The sequence below is a fragment of the Lagenorhynchus albirostris genome, chromosome 15, assembly GCF_949774975.1.
Source record: "Lagenorhynchus albirostris chromosome 15, mLagAlb1.1, whole genome shotgun sequence".
NCBI classification, from domain to species: Eukaryota; Metazoa; Chordata; class Mammalia; order Artiodactyla; family Delphinidae; genus Lagenorhynchus; species Lagenorhynchus albirostris.
Window position 1 is genome coordinate 11,226,443 of NC_083109.1, and position 27,895 is coordinate 11,254,337.

Below are 27,895 nucleotides of genomic sequence, written 5' to 3' on the forward strand. Positions count from 1 at the left end.
GCCCCCTTCCGTGCTGCTGAGTGACTGCTGCCTCACAACTCTGCAGAAATCTGGAGATTTATTTTCTGGAAGATGTAAATCAGGGGGCAGAGTGCTCTCTAGATGATCTGAGCAGACAAGAGGAAAGACCAAGAGATGCCATTACAGGGGTATGGAAATAACAGCCTACCTGCACCTAGAGGCCCAGTGGCCAGATCTGTGCTGATAAGCCCCTTACACCTGCTCAGAGCTCGCTGCAGACCCTGTAAGTCCCTATTCTTCATCATGTACACACCACTGATTACAAGATGTCAGAGGAGAGAAAGCCTCTGATACAAAAGAGATTTAAAAGAAAAACAAACAGGCAAAAAAAGCCCCTTAGAGGAAATAAACTGCAGAGAAATGAAAGCTTAAAATATATACATTATTAATATACTCAGATAAGATACTGTATCCATGGATTAAGAACAGGATGTTGTATACAATAAAAATGTCTCTTCCAACTTAAAAACAAGATGGCAGAAATGATAAGCTTAACTGAAGAGTGATAAGATAAAAGTAGAAGAAATCCTACCTTTCCAGAAGGCAAAGCCTAAATAAATAAGTAACAATAATGGAAAATTAAGCAAAACAAAATATAAGAAAAGAATACATTAAAAAATAGTTCAAGGAAATCTCCCAGACACATCAAGTGCTCATCAAAATGATAAAAACAGACCCATACTGAGACACACTAATTTGCAATTCCAGAATCCTGCAGACAAAAAGAACATACTGTAAGTTCCCAGGGAGAAAAAATAGTTCACTTTCAAAAGATAAGGTAATCAGATTCTGCAAGAACACTGAAAGCTGAAGGGCAATGGCGCAATGCCTTCAAAATTCTGAAGAAAAATGATGTCCAACTTAGAGTTCTATACACAGCCCAATAATCAACAAGAGAGAAGGGACAAGAAAAACATTTCAGATATGCAAGGTCTCAAAAACTTTACCACCCCTGCTCCCTTGCTGCAGCAATCCACTGGAGCATATCTTCCACCTGAGTGAGGAAATAAACCAAGAAAGAGAAAGATGTAAGATATACAGGACAGGGGTCGGGGGGAAGGATCCAACACAAGAGCAAAGGCACAGGAAATTTCCACAAAAGCTGTGACGGGGGAGGCCCCAAGATGACAACCATATACCAGCACTAGGAGGCAAGCAGCCAGATTGGCCCAGAATGACTCAAGAGACAGACGAGTCAACAACATGCCTTTGTCCCCTGTACCAACCGTGACCGAACGAGACCACCAAAGGGAAATGAGAAGACCTGAAGTCCAGAAAACAGGGAATCCAACTGAGAAGAAAAGCAAAGAAGTCTCAAAATGGTAGCTGTGTGGCAGCCTACAGACCCAGCGACCCAGACCAAAGAACAGAGGTCCCCAGTAGGGACGCCTCCAAGACCAAATCTGAAGCTGAGAAATCACCTGAAACTGCTCTGTCCGAAACAGCAGCCCAGCAGCCACGAGCCACACGTGGCTATTGAGAGCACTTGAGATGCAGCCAGCCTGAAAAGAGATGTTGCGCAAGTGTAAAAATACACATTGGATTTTGATGACTTAGTGCTAAAAAAAGAAAGTAAGGTATTTCAGATATTTGAAATACTATCGGTTGAAATAACGTTTTGAACATATTGGATTATGCAAACTATACTACTACTTTCATCTGCTTCCTTTTATCTTTCTTACTGTGGCTACTAGAAAAAGCAGAATTACACATATGGGTTGCACTGTATCTCTATTGCATAGCACTGACTGAGCTTGTGGAAAATTGTTCTGAGAGGCTATCAGAAGCTATGGGAAGAATTAGCAACAGGTAGAAAGAAAACTCTACAGATGAAAAAAAGGCAGGAAAGTATTAACTACAGGAAAATCTATTAAAAAGGAAACAGTACAGTACAACACTATCTGTGACTGTGTGCATAGGCAAATAATGTACACAATGAATATGGTTTTAACCAAAAAGTATAACATACTGGGAGAATGGGGGAGGGGAAGCAAAGTGGGAAAGCAGAAGGAATGGCTGTTTAAGAAAGTGAAATCCTATACCTTAGGAAAGATCTAAATCAATGAATCCAAAGATAAGCATTTTCCTTAGAAATACGGAAATAAATACAAGCTAGAGTCAGCAGCTCAAAGAGTTCAAAATAGTCATCCATGAAGAGAAAGACTGGGGAACAGGGAGGTATGGGCAGCAAGTAACTGGATTTTATTATAAGCTTATCATGGTATTTAAGCTCTTAAACCATGTATACATTCAACTTGGATTTAAAAAAAAGAATGCCCACATTCTGCTATTCTACTTATTAAAAAAACTACAAAATGACAAGGAGGAGTTTTTGACTCATACTAGAAATGAGATAATAATTTAAAGCTATGATGATATATTATAAACCCACTTGGGATTAAACAAATTAGTCCAGTAGTAATTTAGCCATCACATCATTTATGGATGAGATTAAGCTTTCAGGGAAATGCTACACAACACAGAAAAATGACTTGAAAAAATAAATCTCAGTTTTAAATTTCTTATTCTACTTGTTATTTGGAAGTGTTTAGCAAAAGGTACGAATTTTGCCTTGTGATGTGAAACAATCTGATCACTCCAGCTGGTGTGACTAGATGAAGATGGAAGAAATCATTGACATGGATAAACCACTGAACTAACAAGTATTCATTCTGAGGAAATAAGGGCCAAAATAGCAACAACAGTGTGCAATTGATTTTATTCAGCCAAAGGATTTATTAATCTGTACTTTTTTGGTGAGAGAGAACACAGCAAAACTCGGAGATACCTAATAAAAATAGGAGTTATTCACACAATACTTTTTAAAAAAGAGATTCTAAAATTAAGGTATACTCATGGAGCAAAATGCACAGATCTTAATTATGTATTTCAATTAGTTTTTCTGACCAGCTTTGAGGTATAATTTACAAATAATAAAATATACCCAGTTTAAGTGTTTCTCAATTTTAGAATGGCATATGGGAAATATATGCATGCTTTGAATACAAGTATTTACATTTCATTCAGTAAAATAAAATGCCATGATTAGAGTCTTAAAATTGAGGAGTGATAAAGTACCTTTAAAATTAAAAGTAACTACCAACAGTGGTTTAGAAGAAAGCAGATACACTACTGTACCACAAACCTTTACAGAACTACAGCAAAACAAGATTTCTGTATTCTAAAACTGTATCAAAGGTAAGCTAACCTTCTAACTGCGGTAGAAAAAGCAGATCCCTGACTGATGAACAACTTTAAGGAGACTTTCATCCCAGGCATGAAGTATCCCTAGAAGATCTTTGATTACTCTGACCAAAGATTAAATAATCCACCAAAGTATGTAAAATTTCCACACACACAATAAAATAAAGGCCTTAAAGCTGATGATGAAAAGATGAACGCTGGGTAAACTGAGGAGCCAAGCCAAAAAGGAAACAATAAACTTGCCATGAAACATACTCCCAGAAGCATCCCCTAAAAAATACCTACTGAACGTTTCAAGAATCATTCAAAGTGTACCTCATAATTTCAGGGATGGGATCACACTAACTTAGAAATCTTACCAGTGGGAAATTAAATATACCAACAAATAGATAACCTATCCATTTCCTTCCCTCGGACAGTTCTTTACTGGCTTTTTAGAAGCTTACTTCTTATTCTTATTGTAGGTTTCAGAAATGTCATAGAACGAAACATCATATGTAATGGACGTCAAACGTTCATGCTCTCTTGGAGAATAAATCTGATGATGTGCTACTGAAGCAGAGCTCAAGTTTGGTCAAAGCTTACAGGCAAATGGTTTAAATTACACTGTATCATTTTATATGGGCACCCAAAATGATCTGACTCATCTCTATAGTGAACCGTTTTCATGAGAGGAAAAAAGCAGTTCTTCCAAAATTATGATTTGGCTGGGCTAGAAAGCTGGGCTACAAAATGCTTGATAAAGTTTAAACAAAACATCTGAACTGGAAATCTTAAGAGGCAAGGAAGTGAGCAGGGCAGAAACTGACATTACCTGAATAATTTCTAAAGCTAGTTCTTTATTTCCCATCTTCCCACACTCACTTAACAAGATAACAGATGACCTCCCAGTGAGTACAAAGGGATATAACATGCTTATAAAGCTCTGGTAATTCTGGAATGAATTAGGGCCCAGAGTGAATCAATTTCTGTATTTACGGGAAAGCTCATGATCCATTATTCAAATACCTCCCAAATCCAATTAGGCAAAAAGTCAAACTTGGGTGAAAAGCTGGTAATTTTTTACTTGAGATTTCCATTTTTGAAAACACATAGGCATAAAAGCCAATCCAGCCTTGCAGAAATATTTTCAGGTTTATAGCACTTTGTTAAAGTTAGACCTAGCAATTTTGGTTTTAACACCTTTTTCTCTTTAGTCCCAGAATAGGGTGAAAGTCTCTTATTGGCTCCACAGTAAAATGCATTTCTCTTAAAACTATTTGAGAGTGATGAGGTGGAGCCAGCATCTTGTTAAAGCTGGGAGTCTGCTGGGAAGGGCCTAGACCTTCACCTCTCTCACCCCTCCTAGCACCGGCCCAGGCTCAGAGTCGGCACTCAACCTAATTCTAGTGATGGAATTAAGGGATGATTCCAAAGGTCCCCCTCAAAGAGTCCTTAACTCCATACCAATCTGCTTCATTTTATGGAACAGAAATGTTCTTGAAAGGGAATATGTTTAAGCAAATGTCTGGTCCAATCCTGCTTTCCAATCATTTTATTATTTTGCTGTGCAACTGAGTCACACGGCCTCCTGACAAGAGAGTACCAAAAGTGTTACTAAAACGTGGATTCAAAGCAAAAAGGGTTATTTTTAGATGGTTCGGACAGCCATCTGTTTTAAAAGTCTAAAGGAAGAAAAGACTCCAGTGGTACCTTTTATTTGCTAGAACTGCAGCGAACTACAAGTCCCTTAGCACCTTCAGCATCTTCTATGCTCCCCTGCACCCCCATTTTACAAATGGTTGCCTAATTTGATTGCTCCGACCGTTATCCAGTACTTTATGGAAGCTACTGGCTCTCAGAAATAGACGGAACTAGACTGAAGGGAAATGCAGAAGTACAGTAAAGACAATAATTTAAAATGCAATAAGTGAACATACAGGGTGTACATTTCCTGGAACTCTTGCAGTAGTCACCACTGAATAGGGAGATATATATAGAAATGGGGGGGAGGGGTGGCTAGACTAAAATTTTAGCAACCAACTCTTCAAAATAACGTGTTGAACAAATTTCGTTATTCATAAATCTCATTATAAATGAGAATATAAAATTTCTGTATAACAAAGTATACTCTGAGAAATACACAAATTATCAGTCAGAAGTTCAATGTCTTTCAAGTTGAAAGCAATGCTGTATTCTTTATCTATACTAGTTAATGGAACAATATAATTTACTACAAAAACCTTAGGAAAATATTTTATTATATTTATCTGTTTATATAATCAATACACGAGAAGTCACATACTCAATATTGTTAAATTTTAAGATAAACTACAACGCTTAGATAATAATGAAAAAGCTTAAAATTTAGCTAACAAGCACCAAGCTTGCTTTGGTTTAAAATTTAAAATGATTATGTACTGAACAGAAAAAGATGATGAAAAGTAAACCAAGAACCTAAGACTCTTATGTGGTAGTTGAAAGAGAAAGAGGGGGAGGGAGGAAGGAACAAAACTGGCCAGTATTTAAAAGGCAGATATACAATAATCATCCCTGCCAGAGCTTGAGGAAATGTTGGGTCATCTTGTACACTGGTCGGGGGTAAGGTTAAAAGAAAATGGAGTTACAAATCACTACCAGAACAATTATGTACATTTGGAAAACAACATGGAAAAAAGCATAATCAAATTGTTTTACAAATTCGCCACAAACGAGGATGAGGGCAGGAATGGAAAGTGTGGAGTACCCTTCACAAAGGGGAACCATCTGGTGGACATGGTGGGACCAATTTCACGCTCTGATGTGCACCCTCTGCTCTGAACACAAAGCGAGGTTGATTAAATATAAAGAAAAGCACAAAGGCACAGCTAGGCTCAAAAACAGAACAAATGAAAAAAACAGGCCTCCCACTCAAAGTGATCTGCAAGCAAGGTACCAAAAAAACAGAAGGTGACTAGTTCTGAAAAAGATAGCCAACAGATAACTAGAAAAATAAATCTATTCCACAAGAAATTTATTGTTAGCACTTTAAAGATAAATATATTTGAGATAAGGGATAAATAAAGGAATCATGTATAAAAAAGATGCTATAAATAAATCTAGGGAGGAATGAAGCCAGAATAAGTGGATAGGAAAGAACAAATGAGAAATCTTGGAAATGGAATTGACAATCACTGAAATTTAAACAACAACAACAAACCTTAACAGATGAAGATAAAAACTCTGCACTGAACACAAAGGATGGGTACTTTGAAAGCAGAGGAACACAGCATGGAGAAATAGGAGATGTGAAGGAGCAGTTCAGAGACACAGAGGATAGAGCAGCCCCAGCACACCCCTAAAATATAAATCAGTACCCACACGTTAGGGTCAGAGTAAAGCTGCAAAACAGTAAGGATAAAAAATCTTCAAAGTAAATCACAACATCTCCTGGAAGCTTAACAGAACGTTAACACTGTCATTTATTTATTTTTTACACAGCTGAGTAGTTAACAAAGAAATATAAAAATTGCGTTTTCAAGTACCACTGACTTTAAACCTTATTTTTACAACCCTTAAAGTATCTGTTTTTTGTTTTTTTAATCACTTATGTTTTCTGTTAAATGTCATAAATTTCACCTTGGGCAGAAATCAATAGGCAGAAAATGAATCAGACTTACAGTAATTGATGTCAATGAAACATATTGGAACAAGTATTTTTTTTTTAATGCTGAGAACCACAAAACCATTCCTGTAAGAGAACAGTCTAAAAAATTGAATCTACTTTCACTTCTGTTTTGTTTACCTTCTGCTTTCCATAGGGACAGTTTAAGTGTTCAGGCCCTGGGGTTCTGGCACTTTGCCGAGGACAGTGGTACAGCTGACTAAGGACACAAGTAGTTGGCAGACATCTGAAAGTGGAAGGTTTACACCTTCGTTTACATGGAACCAGATTGCCAACCACCAGCTTCCTCCTTCCATGGTTAATTTCCCTAAGCTCAGTGGTCACAGGGAGAGACCTTAGGAACCCACACAATATTCCTACTCTGGAATAACAGAACCATACTTATGAAACTGATGATAGTCTGTGTATAACTTGGGAGTGTAAATGGGAGGGAAACAGAATGTCAAAATGAAACTAGCTTTGGTTAAGCATTTCTTTAATATTCCAAGAGCAGTACAAGATTCTGTACCATAACCAAAGAAAAGGCTTTTGCATTATTGTTATCAACCAAATGAGTTTTCTAAATACTTTCTAGATGTAAATGTACTTTTCTACATACCACTTCGGGGATTAGGGCTGACGAGGAAAGACGTGACCAATGCCCAAAAGCATTATGAAGTGATAGTTTTTTACTGAAGCCACAAAGATAAAATGACAATTTGGGGAAGAGGGGAAGCAGGTGACCAAGCTCTTCTGCCTGGCTTTCCAAAGAATTCTGTGTATGTGGATTAAAGAAGCAAGGTCTAGAGTCGGTGTTTGAGTCCCTGCAATTCATCCAAATATTTATTGAGCACTGACTATGTGGCAGGCAATAAGGATATGAAGATGAACAGCCAGATAAAGAGACGCTAGGTTCTCAGATAGGCACTGTCACATGTACCTCACACAGACACATCCATGACTATTCATCAAGAATAACAGTAAAACAGGATTAAAGCCCTGAGCAAGTGGATACTCTACCTACACCCCCTCCCCACCACCAAGGATCTGATCATTCTTGGAAAGGCAAAAGGAATGATTCAGAAGCCCCAAACTCTATCTGCACCTGCATTTCTTTTGTTTTTGCTTTTTTGCGGTACGCGGGCCTCTCACCGCTGTGGCCTCTCCCGCCGCGGAGCACAGGCTCCAACACGCAGGCCCAGCGGCCATGGCCCACAGGCCCAGCCGCTCCGCGGCATGCGGGATCCTCCCGAACCGGGGCACGAACCCGTGTCCCCTGCATCGGCAGGCAGTGACTCCCAACCACTGCGCCACCAGGGAAGCCCTGCATCTGCCTTTCTTTTTGCTTCCTCCTGTGGCTTACATTAAGGGTTCTAGCATTGAACTGTGCCTGAGAACAATGGTACCAGGCTGTATGCATAAAACCACATGCACCACACATTATGGGTAAATTAAGGATAACCTGATCTATGCACAGATTTCTTATCTTTTTTTAGACCTCAATCTAGTGTGAGATGCAACTCTACTTACATAAAGCTAATTTAGGATGTTGCTGAATAAACAGCAACGGTCTTAAAAACTTCAGGGCTTCAGGAGAAAAATCTCTTTGGGCCAATTTGGTGAGAGAGGACTTTTAATAAAATCAACAGTTCAGTGAATGCTTACTACTTACCATGCCAAGACATGTTAGTCTAATCATAAGGTTACAAGAGACAAAACCCCATGTGAGCCCATAGCCTGTGGCTTTCTATCTGTTTTCTCCACTAAGAAGTCATGCAATACTCAGAGTTACTTGAAATTCCTAATTAAGGAAACATCTGAATGCAGCAAGTGAAAGTAACATTCTGTGAATGACTTTACAGCCATTTGTTTTTTAAGTAACTTATCATAACATCAGCATTGATGTCACATGTCACACCTGCTTATAAGACACCTGGAAAAGTGGCAATACCAGAGCAAGGTACTACTGCTACAGGCCAGAGGAGCCCTTGAAGTGTTTTGAAGAAGGTTCACTCTTTGTTTTGTACATTATGTGGATTTTGACAAATTTATAATGACATGTATCCTCCATTAAACAGAATATTTGCACTGGCCTAAAACCCTGTGCTCTACCTATTCATCCCTCCCTCTCTTCCGGCACACCCCTGTCAACCTGTCAACTGATCCTGCTACCATTTCCATAGTTTTGCTTTTTCCAGAAATGTCATACAGTTGGAATGATATCATATGTAGCCTTTGTCCACTTTTTTTCTATTAGGCTGTTGTCTTTTTCTTAATGATATGCAGTATTCTTTATGTATTCTGGGCACAAGTCCTTTGGTGGTCACACACACTGCAAATGTTGGCAAAAGCCAACTGATACACATATCTAACCACCCCAAAACACAGGGCTTACAACAGCTTATTTGCTTGTGATTCTAGGGGTTGGCCATTTGAGCTAAGCTTAGCTGGGATGGCTTGTCTCTGGTTCCATGTACTGTTGGCTGGGCTCACCATATGCATTTGTGATCACTGGTGGCCCACTGGCCTCACTTACAAACCTGGTGCTTGGCTGGCTGTTGACAAGGGTGATGGCAGTAATCAGGTCAGTGTCGTTCATCATCCAACAGGCTAGCCTGGGTTTGTTCACACTGTAGTGACGGTAGAATTCTCAAAAGCAGCAAGAAAGATATGCAAGTACAGAGACACTGCAGGTTCAGTTCCAGATCACAACAATAAAGCGAATATCGCAATAAAGTGAGTCACATGAATTTTTGGTTTCTCAGTGCATATAAAAGTTATGGTTATATTATACTAGTGTATAAAGTGTGCAAAAGCATTATGTCTGAAAAAAGCAGTGTACATACCTTGATTTAAAAATACTTTATTGCTTAAAAAATGCTAACCGTGAGCTAAGCCTTCAGTGAATTGTAATCTTTTTGCATTAGTAACATCAAAGATCACTGAGCATGGGTCACCACAACAAATATAATAATAATGAAAAAGTTTGAAATATTGCAAGAATTACCAATATGTGACACACAGACAAAGTGAGCAAATGTTGTTGGGAAACTGGTGCCAGTAGACTTGTTTGACACAGGGTTGCCACCAACCTTTAATTTGTAAAAAACACAATAAAGCAAAGTGCAGTAAAACGAGGTATGCCTGTATGTTTTTTAAGCCTCTGCTTGTGTCATTATCACCAACATTCTACTGGCCAAAGCTAGTCACGTGGCCGAGCACAAATTCAAAAGTGATTGTCGGGGCATGAATGTGACAGACAGGGATGGGAGGAATTTGGGGCCACTTCTGCAAACAACCCAAAGTTAATGGTGTCTTTTGATGAAGAGAAGCTCTTTTTTTTTTTTTAACATCTTTATTGGAGTATAATTGCTTTACAATGGTGTGTTAGTTTCTGCTGTATAACAAAGTGCATCAGCTATACATATATCCACATATCTCCTCCCTCTTGCGTCTCCCTCCCTCCCACCCCCCTCCCTATCCCACCCCTCTAGGTGGTCACAAAGCACCAAGCTGATCTCCCTGTGCTATGTGGCTGCTTCCCACTAGCTATCTATTTTACATTTGGTAGTGTACATATGTCCATGCCACTCTCTCACTTCGTCCCAGCTTACCCTTCCCACTCCCCGTGTCCTCAAGTCCATCTTCTACGTCTGTGTCTTTATTCCTGTCCTGCCCCTAGGTTCTTCAGAACCGTTTTTTTTTAGATTCCATATATATGTGTTAGCATACGGTATTTTTCTCTTTCTGACTCACTTCACTCTGTATGACAGACTCTAGATCCATCCACCTCACTACAAATAACTCAATTTCGTTTCTTTTTATGGCTGAATAATATTCCATTGTATATATGTGCCACATCTTCTTTATCCATTCATCTGTTGATGGACACTTAGGTTGCTTCCATGTCCTGGCTATTGTAAACATAGCTGCAATGAACATTGTGGTACATGACTCTTTTTGAATTATGGTTTTCTCAGGGTATATACCCAGTAGTGGGATTGTTGGGTCGTATGGTAGTTCTATTTTCAGTTTTTTAAGGAACCTCCATACTGTTCTCCACAGTGGCTGTATCAATTTACATTCCCACCAACAGTGCAAGAGGGTTCCCTTTTCTCCACACCCTCTCCAGCATTTATTGTTTGCAGACCTTTTGATGATGGCCATTCTGACTGGTGTGAGGTGATACCTCATTGTAGTTTTGATTTGCATTTCTCTAATAATTAGTGATGTTGAGCATCCTTTCATGTGTTTGTTGGCAGTCTTATATCTTCTTTGGAGAAATGTCTATTTAGGCCCATTTTTGGATTGGGTTGTTTGTTTTTTTGATATTGAGCTGCATGAGCTGTTTGTAAATTTTGGAGATTAATCCTTTGTCAGTTGCTTCATTTGCAAATATTTTCTCCCACTGAAGAGAAAGTTCTTAAGGTCAATGTAGTTCAATTTATCAATCTTTTCCTCTATCGTTTTTGTGGGGTGTCTTGTTTAAGAAACAGTTGCCCATCTCAAGTTCATAAATACAATCTTCTCCATTATTTTTGAAAAAATTCAACTAAAGAAAAATGTTTTTCCATACAATTTCATTTATATCTTGATTATGCCTCAAGATGTTGGAATAAAACATACAGACGACAATATGGCATGTCTGTCCCTTCCAACAGCCGTTTTTGTGCACAGTAAACACTACTCTAACTTGATCAGCAGGCACTCAACGTCTGCTGAATGATGAACACAGAGTGACTGTCTCTGTCCTTTGCCTACCAATCTTCGAGAATATTAGTATTTTTCTTACTCATGTAAGCTGTTTACATATCTTAAAGCCAACAATTCTTTGTCTATCCTGAGAAACCACTTTGCCAATTTATTTGTTTGCACATTTAAATTTAATTTCCCCTAAATAAAAATATTTTAAGTGTGGGAGGATTATCATAAAATGTCATTATAATAACGAGAGCTGCCACTTGGCAGAATTACGAGTGATTTTTATTTTCTATTGTTTTCCAATTGTTTTCTACAGCGCATATGCATTACCTAAGTAATAAAGAGTTTTAAAGTAGTTTAAAATTTTTAAGTATTCAAACCTATTGACCTTTCCCTCTGCGATTTTCTTTATTGCCTCTAATGGTAGAAAGTCCTCTTCCTCAGTATGGTAGTAACAATTTAGAAAAAAAAATTTAATCTTAACCCATCTGGTTTATTTTCCTTCTACAATTTTCAACTATACCCATTATGTTGCCTTTAAATCTCAAACTATGCTAAGAATAGATGTTTCTTCTGGTTCTGTCAGGTTAACAGTTCCACTATGCTAATCTTTGTGTCCATCTATTACAGTAATTCAAATTGTATATTACAGAGTGCTTCCTCCTCCCTTCTTCCTAAACTCAAATAGGAACAAAATGCAGCTGCAACTGATCATTCAGATTTCAGAGTGTATTTTTAAGAGAAAGATGAACCATTACAACTAGGTAGAGTTGTGTTTTTTTAAGAAGATTAATGCAGGCTAGATTCATTCTTTGCAACTATTTTAGCAAATTAAAGATCAAGAGGAACACAGGAGATTAAAATATAGGGAATTAAAAAAAGCCACTATAGTATTTCTATAGTTAAAATGAATACTGTTACTTTGTTCTTCTGTAAGGGAAGAGTAGGCAGGATGGCTCTGGCACAAAACTTTGCCCCCATATTTATGTGGTATGTATTATTAGGCGTATAAACTTGTAGTGAAATAGAAGAAAAAATTAAAACATTAAATTATTTCTGTTCACCATGTCCATAAGCAGACTATTTTTTTTAAGCAGACTATTTTTTAAAAAGCATAGTTCTCCATGTCAGTTACCTGATTTCTAACATTTTAACTTCCGTCAAAGCAAATTTTAATTTATTAAGTGTACTTAAATAAAAAGCAACTTTCAGAGTAACTACTTAAAACAAGATCCAGCATAAAATACCTATATGTCAACAAATCAAATTAGAACATCTTCCTATCTCCTTGACATATTTAGGGAGATGCAATTGTTTAAAAACGGTTCTATCCCTTCCTCCTCTCCAGCCATAAGCCTCCGGCAACAGCTGCATGATCTTTTGGTCATCTGCCTTCTTAGAACTGGATACATTAAAAAAAAAATTTTCTATACAATGAAAGGAGGCAGTAAACCTCTGCTAATAACATATGATCAATTTTTAGAAGGCCGACTGATGCCAAATACTTCCTCAAGAGGATTTGCTCAATATCTCAATGCTACAACTAAAACTATATAGGAACCAAAATCCATATACATATTGCTAGAGACAGACCTAGGGCCACTATTATTACATAAATAACTGAAGCTACTGTAGAAGTAATATCCTTTAAAGATAATACAATAGCTAGGCACTCTTCTCCCCAAGGCTCACAAAATCATGACATCTTCATTGGGCTAACAGGAAAATAAATCCCTAGGACCAAATAAATCAAACATTTTACAAAAATCAGGATAAATAAAGAACTTTAGGGACACTAAGTCTAGTGACATTTTCATGTAACAGCAATGCCTAAACTTGAAAAAAACTCACGATTAGAATATTTGTTTTCTTACTGCACTGTAAAGCAATCTTCAAGTAAACAAGATTACTCAGAGCAAACAGTGGAAAGTTTCAGTGAGATATGTTCATTAGAGAACAGGATAGTTAAAAAGCCAGAAATGTAAAATTATTTTAAAGGTAATTGGTCTCACCACCCAAGTATATTTTTTAGAGCAAACCCTTACATACGATGCCAAAGCCAAGTTTTGAGGATCACCTTCAGAGTCAAGACTGCAACACTGCCATCACTGTACTTGCAGCCAATTTTTGTTCTTGCGTTTCAGGTTGTACCAACTGTTGACGGGGCAGGTGGCTCTGTCGTGGTCCCTGTCCTCAGTGAGTTCCTACTTGGTGGGGGAAGACCGCTGTGGCCACAAACAATGCTACTGAGTAGAAAGTCCTGCTCAGAGGCAAAATCTATTCACAGCAAGAAGGGAAAGGCAATGAGAGGAGCTGGTAAAAATGAAAATAATAAACTCAGGAGTAACTGTGGAGCAGCCACATCTGGTGCAGAGGAAAGAGCTCTTTCGGCACTGCTGACCTGTCACCTCTCCTTGCCAACTTTGGTTGGCATTAAGGGGAGAAGATACATCATACAGCTATATCTAAGCTGTTTTGCCTAGTCTGTTCCAGCACTGTTGCTTGAAAGGAAACCTTAGCAATGAAGGCTGGGGTGGAGACAGGATGGCCATTCTCCACTGGAGCAACCCCAAAGTCTGCTGCCTGTGTCACTCTCCAAGCCCTTGCCATCACACCAAAGGTCAGAGAGGAGAGAGTGGGCCCACACCACACGAAAGTGGCCTGCGACCCAGGTCTCTGTGCCCAGACTCCTAGGGGTGCACAGGGCACACACATAACACTTCCTAAACTTGCCTCCGCTCAACAGGGCTGGAGAGGCTTTCCAAGAGAGATTGCTGGCTGAGCCTCCTCAGCTCAAAGGAGCAGGCACTTGAGGTCCAGCTTGTTCACCGGCAGAGCACGACTCCTGCAGACACAGGGCCCTCAATAAGGATCCACTGAATGGGTGGGCTAAACATGTCAGAACGAACCAAGGTGAGATATGAATTTGGAATTATGAAAATAGAGATAGCATGAGGATGGCAGTGGAAAACAAATAATGAATGCAAGAAGAAAGCACCAGTGACCCAACTAACTTTGAGAACTCTGCTCTCTCTTTGACTTCCTCAACAGAAAGGTCAGCGGTGATTTCCCAGTAATGAGTAATTTCCTGCTATGATACCCAGGGAATGGCTGGGTGTGAGAGAAACATTTCTTGGAAGGATGTGCCTCTTCCCCTCTACTTCTCCTGCAGGCAGCACGATTTTCTGATGTGGTACACTCCTGGAGAAGGCTACATTCCAACTGAGATGAAATCTAGGCTCCCTACATCCTCCCTACAAACTAGGGAGGAGCAGGTCAATGGCTGGAATAGCAGGAAGGCTTTTACATGGAGTGCCTGAGCCAGGCCAAGGAGGGACTAAGCGTTGTCAGCACTCAGCACTCCTAAATCAGGACCCACCGGGGTCCTCTGCTGCAAACAATATTCAGGTAGGAATGGCAAGTGCTGTCTTCCTAGCTCCTTGTGCCTAGCAGAGCTCGATATGACGGTCAGCTCCCTAAGGTCGTACCCCGAATGTATTTCCAGGCTGATGGTCCCTCAGCCCAGACCCTGGATGGTAACATCAGCTTTCCTTGACATTTCACTTTCCTCTCCAAGTCCAAAGAAGATGTGGTTCTGGCTCCTCTGACCCCTGAGTGTTCAATTTTTTTTTTTAAGGTATTTGTTATGATGCTTGGATTTATTTCAAAATAAATTAGAGCTGGGAAGGATTAATGGGTAGGGGATACAGAGGAAAAAAGATGAGCCATGAGTTTTTAATTATTGAAACTGGGTGACGAATACGTAGGGGTTCATTATACAAGCCTATTTCTATATGTTTGAAAGTTTTCGTGAAGGATTCTTGCAACTCAAGTTTTTTTTAAAGTAGGGAGGAATGATATGATTGGATCTGTGTTTTTGAGTGATTACTCTGGCTTTATGATTCTGGGAAGACGGTGGCAGCAGTGGCCAGTTTTCCACTCTCCCTGAATCCCCATAAAAATAAATGGAGGACTTCCCCAGTGCCACAGTGGTTAAGAATCCGCCTGCCAATGCAGGAGACACAGATTCAATCCCTGGTTCGGGAAGATCCCACATGCCATCGAGCAGCTAAGCCCGTGTGCCACAACTACTGAGCCCACGCACCACAACTACTGAAGCCCGCAAGCCTAGAGCCCATGCTCCACAACAAGAGGAGAGAGGCCCACGCACCACAATGAAGAGCAGCACCCGCTCGCCACAACTAGAGAGAAGCCCATGGGCAGCAACGAAGACCCAACGCAGCCAAAAATAATAAATAAATAAATAAACAAACAAACAAATGGAGCAACAGGATAGCCAAACCAACACAGAGAACCCCTCAGACAACAACTAAAACAAAACCAGAGATTCTGAAAGTACAAGGAAGTAGGGAACAGCCAGTTATTAAGACCCATGTGGTATCAACATTTATGTGGGAGGAAGGAGAATCAACAGGGGGGGTTCTGATGGCTGTGACCAGGAGAACCCCAAATCATCAGGTCTCACTGGGAATTGTGACAGGCCAACTTGTGTGAGCAGCCAAACTAGGAGCAGATCCTGTAGGCTCCAATTCACAGGCATCCCCATGCTCCCCCTCCCCAAGGTGCTGGGTCAGCCTAGGCCCTACAGACTCTCAAAACTAAGACCTTCTAAGTAAGACACAGCCTGCACGGAGGAGAAGCTTCTTGGAGCAGAACAAATTGAGCAAGATACAGACAAAAGGAGCAAAGGAAAGATAAGGTTGAGATAATAGGTAAAAATGGGAGGAACAGGGGAAGCAGATCTTAGAAACACAAGATGCTTTAAAAATCACTTCACAAAGCCAACTAAAGAGGGAGCCTGAGAGCCCTGGGCTAGAACATCTATCTGACCCACCCCTTCCTTCCTAAAGCTACCAGGAAACTGTTCACTTAAAAACGGTCAGTAGACAAGGAACAGCTGAGTTCCACACAGCATTAATATATGAAAGAGAATAAGGGACAAACAATATCCCTACAGAAGACAAAAGCAGGCTAGAAAGATGCCCACAAAAGATGAAACTAATCCAACAAGAAACTAAGAAAATGGTAGAAGCTATGGAATAACAACATAAAGGAGAATGAGAACTTAAGAACCAAAGTAACTGGAAAAAAGAATGATCTGAAAAGAGAAGTGAAAGAAATCAGGAAAGAATTAAAAGAAGAAAGTATTTTCAGAAATGAAGACAAAACAAGGAGGAACACAAGAGCAAATAAATAGGTTTAATGCCTTAAAGGAAACAGAAAACAGGAGAGTTTAAAAAAAAGAAATTCAAAAAGAAGTAACCAAAGAGAAATAGGTTCCTTGTACTGTTATAATTGTTCTGTAAGTTTGAAATTGTATTTTAATTTAAAATTATATTTAATAATTTTTCATGTTTTTAAAGCAAATTATTAAGATTTTAAAATTTTTGAGAGGAAGTGAAAGAAATAAATGATAGGCAAAGAAGATCAAACATACACACAACAGGCTGAGTCCCTGAGAAGGAAAGCAATGTAACAAAAGAAATACTGAAAGCTTGAATTTAAGACTCTTCTGAAATTAAAAAAAGAAAAGGTTTGAAACTATACATTGAAAGAACACATTGATTTGGGGGAAGAATTCTTCTTGGACCCAAAATGGCCAAGAGCAAGATATGATTTAATAAATGATTACACTTTGAATTAAAAAATTTTAAAAATCCTTTGGGAATCTAGCAAAAAGACCAAGTCACTTTTAATGGCTAAAAATTAGACCATCAAACATCCACAGCAATGCTTTATACCACAAGACAGTGGAATAACATATTTAAGTTACTTAAGGAAATAAAGTGTGATCCAAAGATTTTTATATACAGACCATGCGGCCTTCAAATATTAAAGCTGCAGACAAACTGTTATGAATGTGCACTGTTAATTCCCAGAATATTGTTTCTATAAACCATTCCTGAAGAATCTAGGAGAGAATGAGCATCAGGCAACCAAAATGACTAGAGAGATTTAGGGAACAACTGAGAGTGAGAATTAATATTTACTAGTAGGTCTAAGATAAAAGGATGGCTGTAAGGGAGACGGTATACTATATAATGTAGAGTACAACCACCAAAGGGAGTGTGGAAGGCAGAACGGGAAGAGTCTTTAAAAAAGAGAATAATCTTGCTAATAGTTTTATGGATATTGACTGAGACTCTTCAGATAGCAACTGAGAATATTTCAAATCAGATGCTGGGGGGAGAGGGAAGGGAAGAATAGTTGATTACTAGGTAACTTCAATACAGCTCACAGAAGGGAATCACAGTAATACGCAAAAACTGAGGGCACTAGGGGTATATGATAAAGATATTAGTATAGAAGGAGTCATTAGAAAATATAAGCATTCCTAAATACTGAAAGACTTATTATAAAATTCCTCCTCAAAAATTATAAAAATAACATGTCCAGTGTATACAATACAAAGATGTAATGAAAGAACTTAACCAATGTTAACAGTCTAGTATTGTCTACTCCTCCAAACATGCAAAATAAACAATGAATTCTTAAATAATGAATTCATTATTTATGAATTCTTACTATTTGTTTTTACATAGATAGGCCCACATTATACATATTATTCTATGATAAAATCTTGTTATCCAGCCATCTAACCTACCTTCATTTCCTCATGTAATTTTTCTTTTTTTTTCTTTTTTTTAACTCATGTAATTTTTCTTAAACTCGTTTTCTAGGTTGATCAATCACATTGTAAATAGAATAAATCCGTTTCTCCCAATTGTTTAGCAATGATTTACTTTTCTTATCTTATTACTTTATCTAGAGCCTCCAAAATAATGTTCAATAACAGCTGGGTTAAAATAAAAACAACTTCAGCATTTTAACAGTTAGGTTTGAGAAACAGATTCTCTTGTTGAAGTAGCTTCCACATATTCTCACGTTACTAAATTTTAATTATTAAGAGCTGCTGAATAAGGCCAGCCAGAACTCAACAGTTATTTTTCATTAGTGATAGCCTAACCTCCACTGAGAGATCCTATTCTGGACAGAAAGAGCTCCCTTCTCTCACTATCCAATAACAAGACAATCATGCCTAACTAGTTTTTCTTCTCAAGTCCTTTCCATTTGCTTGGATAGAGTCCCTTGGCAGTTATCTCCTCCTTTTAAATTTTTTCAAGCTGATTATCTGGTTGATGTGCTTTTAGCGACCCCATGCCACTTGATGACTAGCGTCACTCATCCTGGCTTCTCTCCTGCTCTATTCATGCTTTCTGCACTCAGTTACAGTACTTTAAAACAACTTCCTTTTTACTTTTCATATGTCCTATTGTTTCTTTCCTTTTTACTCCAAAATTGAAAATTGGGGGTATTTTCTGAATTTTCTCAACAGGAGCATTGAGATAATTCAAGCAACACTGAAAACCAGACCACATATGAAAATCATATGGCCACCGAAAATCAACTGACTACACATGCAGCAACCAAGTGGTGATTATCTTTTTGGTTATTTGTTCGACAGAGGGGGAGTCAGTAGACAGATGACCTCAGAAGAGTATTTGCTCAAGAAATAACAGCAAAGATCTCTAAGCCTCCTTTGTTACTTGTACTTTCCTGGTACATATTTATTCTTCTACTTACTCTGTTCTGCTTAAATTATAGGCAACTCACTGTCAGGCCCTTTTCAGACACTGTTGATAATTCAGTCTATTTTGAATGGCACTAAATGGTTCTCTCTTGGTTAGAAACCACCCAGAGTATCTTTCAGCAGCAAGGCCAGATAAACTGGCTAAACTGTCTATAAACAATCAGTAAGCTGGTAAAGTACATTCGGACTAACTATTTTTAATCTATTTATTTCTCTTACAGGTAGCTGCTTTTTGAAACAAGTTTAGAGAAAACACACAATGGCATGAGAGGGATATAAGATTAGGAGAGGGCGGGCTTCCCTGGTGGCACAGTGGTTGAGAATCTGCCTACTAATGCAGAGGACACGGGTTCGAGCCCTGGTCTGGGAGGATCCCACATGCTGCGGAGCAACTAGGCCCGTGAGCCACAACTACTGAGCCTGCGCTCCACAACAAGAGAGGCCACCGATAGTGAGAGGCCCACGCACCGCGATGAAGAGTGGCCCCCGCTTGCCACAACTAGAGAAAGCCCTTGCACAGAAATAAAGACCCAACACAGCAAAAATAAATAAATTAATAAACTCCTACCAACAACAACAACAACAACAAAAAAGATTAGGAGAGGGCATGCTTTTTGAGGGCAGAAAAGAAAAAAACTAGAATGAAATCACATAAAAAATAGCATTACTGGGCTTCCCTGGTGGCGCAGTGGTTGAGAGTCTGCCTGCTGATGCAGGGGACATGGGTTCGTGCCCTGGTCCGGGAAGATCCCACATGCCGCGGAGTGGCTGGGCCCGTGAGCCATGGCCGCTGAGCCTGCGCGTCCGGAGCCTGTGCTCCGCAATGGGAGAGGCCACAACAGTGAGAGGCCCGCATACCGCAAAAAAAAAAAAATAGCATTACTAATACAAGAGTCTATGGGAAACAAATAATGCACACACAAATGAGCCCAAGTAAAACTGAGGAAATATGATAAGATGGACAAACTGTTATCAATGTCAATATCCTGATTGTGATAGTGTTCTACAGTTTTGCACAACGTTATCATGGTGAAGGAAACTGGGCAAAGTGTACAAAGGACCACTCTGTATTATTTCTCACAACTGCACATGAATCTGTAATTATCTCAATAAAAATTTCAATTAAAATATGACTGGCAGAATACAGACAAAATGTTTATAGTAGTTATACTCTGCAGTGATAGGGATAAAGAAAACTTTTATTCTTTTTTCTTTTCCATAGTAAATATATCACTGTATAATGAAATATACTATAAATTACAAAAATAAGAATTCTTAACAAGGGTTGAAAGGATATAATCAAGACTTTAGGTATTTTAAAAATATTTTATAAAATCTCAAGGAATATGAATAAGTATAGTGAATATAGGACTGTTCAACAAATCAGGGGATTCTAGTATAAGACAAATCCTTAATTTTTAAAACGTGTATAAACAAAGGGGAAGTACTACTTTCTGCCAGTGAATAATAAACTTCTGGGAGTCATTATCTCAGGAGGTGACATACTCTGGTGACCAATGCTCAGGCCGTGCATGCCTTCCCTGCGTTCTTGAAAATTGCCAAGCCACTTCTAACTGAAAGGCTCACCCACCCCACCCCATAGGCCTCGCCCAAGGATTCACTGACCCCTTCATACCTCCTTAAAGCCCCTTCTTCAACACTCTCCTTCTACCTTTTATTCTTCTTTCATGGCACTTCCTCCACAATTAATAGTTTGTGTGACTGTTTCATGTCATCTCTCTCCTGTGACTATTAACGAGACCACAGGTGTGTGTTCCCTATCACCCTCACCCCTGTACTTGTCACTGCCTAGCACACTGCCTGGCATCCACAGGCACCCAATAAAGTTGTAATGAACTAAGTGCCAACATAATTTATATGAACTTATAGGTGACCATCATAATGGTTTATAGGACAAATTACGACTCTTCTGTTCAATAATTGTTAGGTAGATTACCCTTAAGTGATGAATATGGTTTATTTAATTCCACAAACATTTCTGAAGGGTGTACAGAAATGCCATCTTATATGGCAACTAAATTCTATAGTTAGCTGTGAGGCAAAAATTTCATGCAATTAAGATTAAAACCTTGGAAAAAATACTTCAAATTGCCAGCATTGAAGCCTTAGATATTTTAAAGCCCGGATCTTAACTTCTTTTGTTTCTCTTTCACCAGTAGTCTCCCCTTCCCTACAGAGGATTATCAAGGTGTGGTCTGATAGGACAATGTGGTATTTAAAGGAATTTCTCTTTTTTGCTTGTGGCAGTATGTATAGTTTAAGCAAGGTTAAATGAGTGCATGATACAAGTCCGCAAGGTGACACTAGGCCAGACACTACAGTACACTCAGTACTGAGGATACGAAGGTCTAAAAGACATGATCTCATATTCTCAGAGGGTTCACATTCCAGCAAAGAAGAAAATAATATATAAGCAATAGAATTAAAATAGTAATTCATATAAAATATTATTATTATTTTTTGGCTGTGTTGGGTTTTCATTTCTGTGCGAGGGCTTTCTCTAGTTGCGTCAAGCGGGGGCCACTCTTCATCGCAGTGCGCAGGCCTCTCACTGTCGCGGCCTCTCTTGTTGCGGAGCACACGCTCCAGACGCGCAGGCTCAGTAGTTGTGGCTCACGGGCCTAGTTGCTCTGTGGCATGTGGGATCTTCCCAGACCAGGGCTCGAACCCGTGTCCCCTGCATTGGCAGGCAGATTCTCAACCACTGCGCCACCAGGGAAACCCATAAAATATTATTAAGTGTTAAAAAGGAAGAGCACACTGCAAAAAATGCTATTTGGCATGTCAGAAGCAGAATATGTTTTCTCAGTGGTTTTCTTCCTGTAACCAAATCCTAATTTTCCCCTAGAGAGATGGATTCCTCAGGTGAATTAGGGAAAATTAATACATTCAGGTATAGAGGTAACAGAGAAAGCATGTTAATATTTCCCATAGAACAAAAAAAAAGGGAACTTAACAGAAAAGTCAGCTCAGTGTCGGGGGCGGGAGGCACCTGCTCCACTGAGGCAGGGCCTGTGAGCTGAAAGGAGGGTGAATGGTGGCCGCTCAGCAGACAGAAGATACAGCACCAATGACAACCCAGTTTGGAAGGGGTGGGGTGGGGCAGGGGTGCTGGTCAGCAGAGCTAAACCAACACCCTTACCCAGACCTGCTTTAAGCACCTGTGTTAGGTGAGGCCAAGGAATCAGGAGACTACAGTCCCAGCAACGGGGAGCCACTAGAAGTTTTCAAGTAGGACAGGGATATCACTTCTTGTCCCATGAAAGACAGGATGGAAACAAAGAGCCTGAACCAGCTGAAGGTGACCATAAAAGGCCAGAGATGAGGAGGGCCTGAATGGAGACAAGGGAAGAGGATGAGGAAAGAAGGAAAGAGGTTCAGATGCACATTTCAAGAATGAAGTTGGAGGACTTGGCAATCAGTTGGATGTAAGGGTAAATCAAAGAACTGAAGGTTACTTTAGCTTTTGAGTCAGTGCAACTAAGGACAGATACACATATTAACTTGTAAACAAGTGTCTACTGATTTTATAATTATTCAGTGGATTTCACAATACGGGAAAAATAAATGCTGGGTGGTTAAAAAAATATATCAAGCTTACAAGGCAAGGTAAAGCCATGCTCTACATTACAAAATACATCCTCTAAACAAAAGCATGAGAAAGTCTACAGAAACCTATTTAATATAAAAATAATGCATTAGAAAATATATAAAATCTTACGAGTTCCCATTTCTATCTGATCTATTTTAAAAGAATGTAACATATTTGCACAGGTTAAAAAAAAAGGCTTAAGTGCTTGAGTGATTTTCTGGCAAAATAATTAGACATTTTCAGAAGAACTGCCAGTAAATTAGAGAGAGAAAATCTGAAGTCTCATTTGGATAAAACTTGCTAAAACCAGAAAGTGCTGTTTAATATGACAGCTTCTATGGCCAGACAACCCCATTCCCCCCCTACCCCTTCTGTGCTCACGATTATTAAGGGGAATAAAATGCTAGAAACTTTCATCACACTACGCCAGAATGCACTTGTAGAACAATCTGTAGTTTTGGGGAGCAGTCACGTTCCACCTCCAGCCCCACCTGACCCACCTTCTTGTTTACAATGATGCCAGACTGAACCTTTCAGAAGTGGTACATCACACCTTCCTTTCTGGGTGGGCTTGGGTGGGCACAGTGTCCCTTTCTGCTGAGAAGTGAAATAGCAGCTGTCAAGTGAGGGACAAAAAGCCACACATGAACTAGCAGGGAACCTCCAGCCCTGCAGCTCTCCACAAGCCAGTTTAAAAGCAGCAAACTGCTAATTGGAAACACCCAGACCAACTATTGCCATCAGCTAAGAGCCCAATGCCTCAGCATCTCAGCAGTGCTTGGTTGAGGACAAAAATGAGGTGCAACTTGGGTGCCTGTGGGTTCAGGGAGGGGAATGTGATATTTATGGGAGATGATGGCCCTGGAGGCAAACCCTTTTATCACAAGGCTGCCAGGGCCAGGCCTGCTGTGCCATTCAGATGCTCTCCGAGGTCCCATTTGCTATGACCAGCTAATGCAGCCTGTCCTTACCCTAAAAGATTTCTTTGTATCAGGTGAAGCACAAATCAAGTCATAAAAGACCACAGAGATCACCTACCCAACGGTTTATCCAGTCTCCTGGCAGAAGTCATTTTGGACTCTGAAATACTGCTGTGGACAGATTCAGAGGATTTAAGTAGGAAGTGCGCTGTACGGTTTTGTGTACTGTCATGAAAAGGTCTTATCTGAAAACAAATCTTAGACAAGAAATGTAATCAAGGGAGGCAGTATTAATTATAAAAGCTATTATTTTCTGCAATGTGATATATAACACAGGAGAATGAAATGGAAATACAGGTGCAGTTTATAAAGATCATAAAGATCAGTCATCTGGGATTCTACAATTTCTCACAGCAAAATTAACATGTGATAACTCTGCCACAACATTTAATTTTGAAAACCTCAAAAAGACTATATATTTATTTCAAAAGCAGGAGACCCTGATAGAAAATTCAGTTGTAGACCAGAGGCAAAAACCCTGGTCCAAGCAAAAAAAAATGGTAACCAAGCAAAAAAAAACGATAACCAAGGAAAAAAAGGTCAATGCCTGGGGACCCCGGAAGAAGACAAAACAGGGTAATGAAGAGACAGCCAGGCCCAAGAAGTGTCCTGGGAGCTGTCATTGTTCTCTAGCCCCAGAAATGCCAGCCTAATCTATTCCTCACGGCTCTAACCTTGAATCCAGCCTCTCCTCCAAAATCCATGAGAGTCCATATTACTTAGAGGTGAGAAGAAAAACCACTTCCAGTGGCAAGGCTGCATGAGAAGGGGATGTATTAATACACACCTATAGCCACCCCCCCACCACATACACAAACACACTACCCCCCAGATGGAACCCAGAATGGTTTTTATTCATAAAATCACTATTATGTATAATATTAAATATATATAGTAATCATCATCATATATAATAATTCTATGGGAAAATCACATATGATATTAATAGGAATACTTCAGGTATACTGCAGAATAAATAGGTACCAGGGTAAGCTTGGAACTTAACCACCACTCATAGCACTGATTCTACAGAAAATATGTTCAGAGTCCCAGACAACTAACTTTCAACCTTTTGAAGCAGACACATGTATGTATTAGGGACTGTCTGTACTTTCATGCTTGGTTACCAGTTGACTCTCTGCCAGCCAGAAAAGTCCATCTGAACATTGTTCCCATGAACTGACCCAAAGAGATTTAAGGGGACACTCTGGATAGTAATAAACTTTGAGCCTCACAGCCAGGGACTCCATGACACACAAGACTGGCCGTAGCTTTTTATTTGAAGACTATCAATTTAAAAAGGACAAAACAGGCATATTAAAAATCAAACAAAAAACAAAATTCTTGAACACAAAATTCTGCCACAAACTGAACCTGTTCTGTTTTACAGGCTGTTGTAGTTTTCTGGCTGTCTATTAGCATCTCTCCCAACTTGCTTAAGCATACAGTTGTTTCTATCATCTATCCTCTTCAACTGGCATTGGTAGATTATAGATGTACCCTTAAATACAGAGATAGAAAGCAACTACAGATTAGATAGCAGAAGAAGCAGTTTATTGCTAGTTTGCAGCCAATCAAACGTCACGAGGCACACAGTGAGAGAGCCCACAGAGCTTGGTAACGACGTCAATGGCCAACCCCACTTGCCCCACATCCTTATAGGGAAGCAGCCTCAAGATCCAACATGTTGGTAATTGCTAGTGGTGGTTGTGGTGGCCATGGGGGGAGAGAGTGGTGAGGAGGGGAAGCAAGGATGGGGGAGAGCAAGACAAAGAGGATGATGGTGGGTGGGGACTCGGTAACACACAGACTACAATACGGGGACCATACAAGTAGGTCTGAAACCAACAAACTGGAATATAAATGCTAACTGCTAACTGTTTCCCATACTATCTTCAACACTCCTTCAAGACTCCTGCCAACAACTCTGTCTTTAACACTATTTCTACTTTGTTCTCAACTGTTCTACCTCTGGCCTTCGTTAAAGGCACTTTTATGTTTAAAACAATCTCAGTAAGTAACACTGAGGATCCAGAACCTCTGCTCTGAGATGAACAGAATGAAGGCAGGTGAGCGCTGCAGTCCAACAGGAAACCTCTATTCGTTTAATCACGGCTACTCTGATGAAAGGCATTCCTAGGGCTCTGGGAGAGCAGCACGTCTGGAGGAAGGGACACTGAACCGGGAAGAAAAGAATTCTCTTGGGTTACAGGTCTGCTCTGTGACCACTTAAACCATGCCAGATCTCAGTTCATTTGAGAAACAACCTGACCCAAGTCATTCACCACAATGACTTGTGTTTAACACAGGTAACAGAAATGTGCCCTGCAAATTGTGAAACTAAGTGCGTTTATCTAAATTTGATTACATTCACAGAAAAATTCTGGTTTAAAACACAAACCTTTAAACAAAAAAAAAATAAAATCCACAAGAAGCCAAACCAACCCGAAATATCCCTTCTTCACCAGACTAGACATGTCATTCTGCTCCAAGCTACTAATATAAAGCCAAGCCTGCCTAGGCAAGAACAAAGCTTTTACATTTATTTTTATTCCTCTCCTCCTCTTCTCCATTCAAACAATACTGCTCATTTTGTAAGAACCAGAAGATGAGAGAAAAGTTGAGATCCACAAAAAATAGAATAACCTTCAGGGCTGAACCAAGGATAATACGTTAAGAAAAGAGTTGAAAACAAAAGCAATGATTTCGTTTCACATGCACATGCTTCACCTGCCCAGAATTTTGTTTTGTTGGAAACTTTCTGGCAAGATCAAAATCTCAGGAAATTCCAAACAAATGAAACTCTAAAGGCAAATTACTTAGGAAAAAGGATCTAACTTCAGAGACCCAAGCACGCTCCTGCCATTTTTATCCAGTTCTTTACTTTTATAGAGGAGCACCAAACCAACCATAAAATCATATGCTAACAAGAGCTCTGCATCCTGCAAGTTGACAACTCTGGCTTTTAATAAATGCCTCTATTTCCTGTCAGCACTGGTCAGTCCCTGCTACCAAACCTATGAAGTTTCAATGAGGGAGACTCTCATACCGCTGACGTCTCTCATACTTGGCCAGCATGCTGGAACACAAGAACTAAGAAACCACAGGGAAATTGCCCCTCCAGAGTGGCATGGGCTGTGCACGGCCCCGAAGCAGGACCAGCCGAGGAAGACAAGGATGGGTTACAGATGAGACTTAGTTCCAGAGTGTACACAGTAAGTCCCCGACATATGAACCTTCAAGCTGCGAACTTTCAAAGATGCGAACGTGCGTTTGCATGTCCAATCACGTAAGGCCTGAGTGAAACTGCAGCTTGCCCTCCGTCTCCTATTGCTGACGATCCTTCAGCTCTACCATCTTCCACCTCCTCTCCCTCCTCCAGTCTGTAACTCTTCTTGCCTGATCACTCGATGCCAGCCCCTATACGCCAGCTGCTGTATTGTACTACTGTACTTTTCAAGGTACTGTACTGTAAGATTAAAAATGTTTTCTTTATTTTTTGTGTGTTTGTTTTTTATGTATTATTTGTGTGGAAAGTATTATAAACCTATTACAGTACAGTACTATACAGCCAATTGTGTTAGTTGGTACCTAGGCTAACTCTGTTGGACTTACAAACAAACTGGACTTACAAATGCGCTCTCAGGACGCTCTCAGGACTTACGAATGCGCATCTCAGGATGCGCTCTCAGGACCTAGGCTAACTCTGTTGGACTTACAAACAAACTGGACTTACGAATGCGCTCTCAGGACGGAACTCACTCGTATGTAGGGGACTTACTGTATATGTGTATATGTGTCTATCTATCTGGGATTAGGCCCACTGAAATGAAGTTCAGCTACGTTCAAGGCACTGGAGGGAGACACCAAGAATGACACACAGTTCCCGCTCAGAAGGGCTTCTAATTTCAAAGGGGGAGGGGGTTGTTCCACACATAATATAAAGGGTGAGAGAGAAAACAAAATGTGTGCTAAGTTGATGGTGGGTCAGTAACACATGGTTTGCACAATACTATTAACTCAATGCCTCCCTATCAACCAGTTTCCAATTCATGAACCCAAATAGCATAGCTCCTCTACTCATTCAGGAACTACTTATTGGGTACTTTTATATGCCAGGCACTATATTGGATCAAAGAGAC

At 39.7% G+C, this 27,895-nt stretch overlaps 1 protein-coding gene across 5 annotated transcripts in view; it reads right to left on the reverse strand.

Annotated features, from left to right (window-relative positions):
• PTPN1 (protein tyrosine phosphatase non-receptor type 1) overlaps nucleotides 1–27,895 on the reverse strand; it is a 68,113-nt gene that overhangs the window by 23,821 nt on the left and 16,397 nt on the right. For 4 of the 5 annotated variants that reach the window (XR_009535222.1, XM_060122918.1, XM_060122920.1 and 1 more), the window contains exon 2: nucleotides 1,443–1,523. The exons of the other annotated variant lie outside the window; for it this stretch is intronic. Coding sequence is in view for 3 of the 4 variants with exons in the window: in XM_060122918.1 (XP_059978901.1) it covers nucleotides 1,443–1,523 (81 nt within the window). In the remaining variant the exon portion in view is untranslated. The remainder of the gene's footprint in view (nucleotides 1–1,442; nucleotides 1,524–27,895) is intronic. 5 annotated transcript variants of the gene reach the window in all.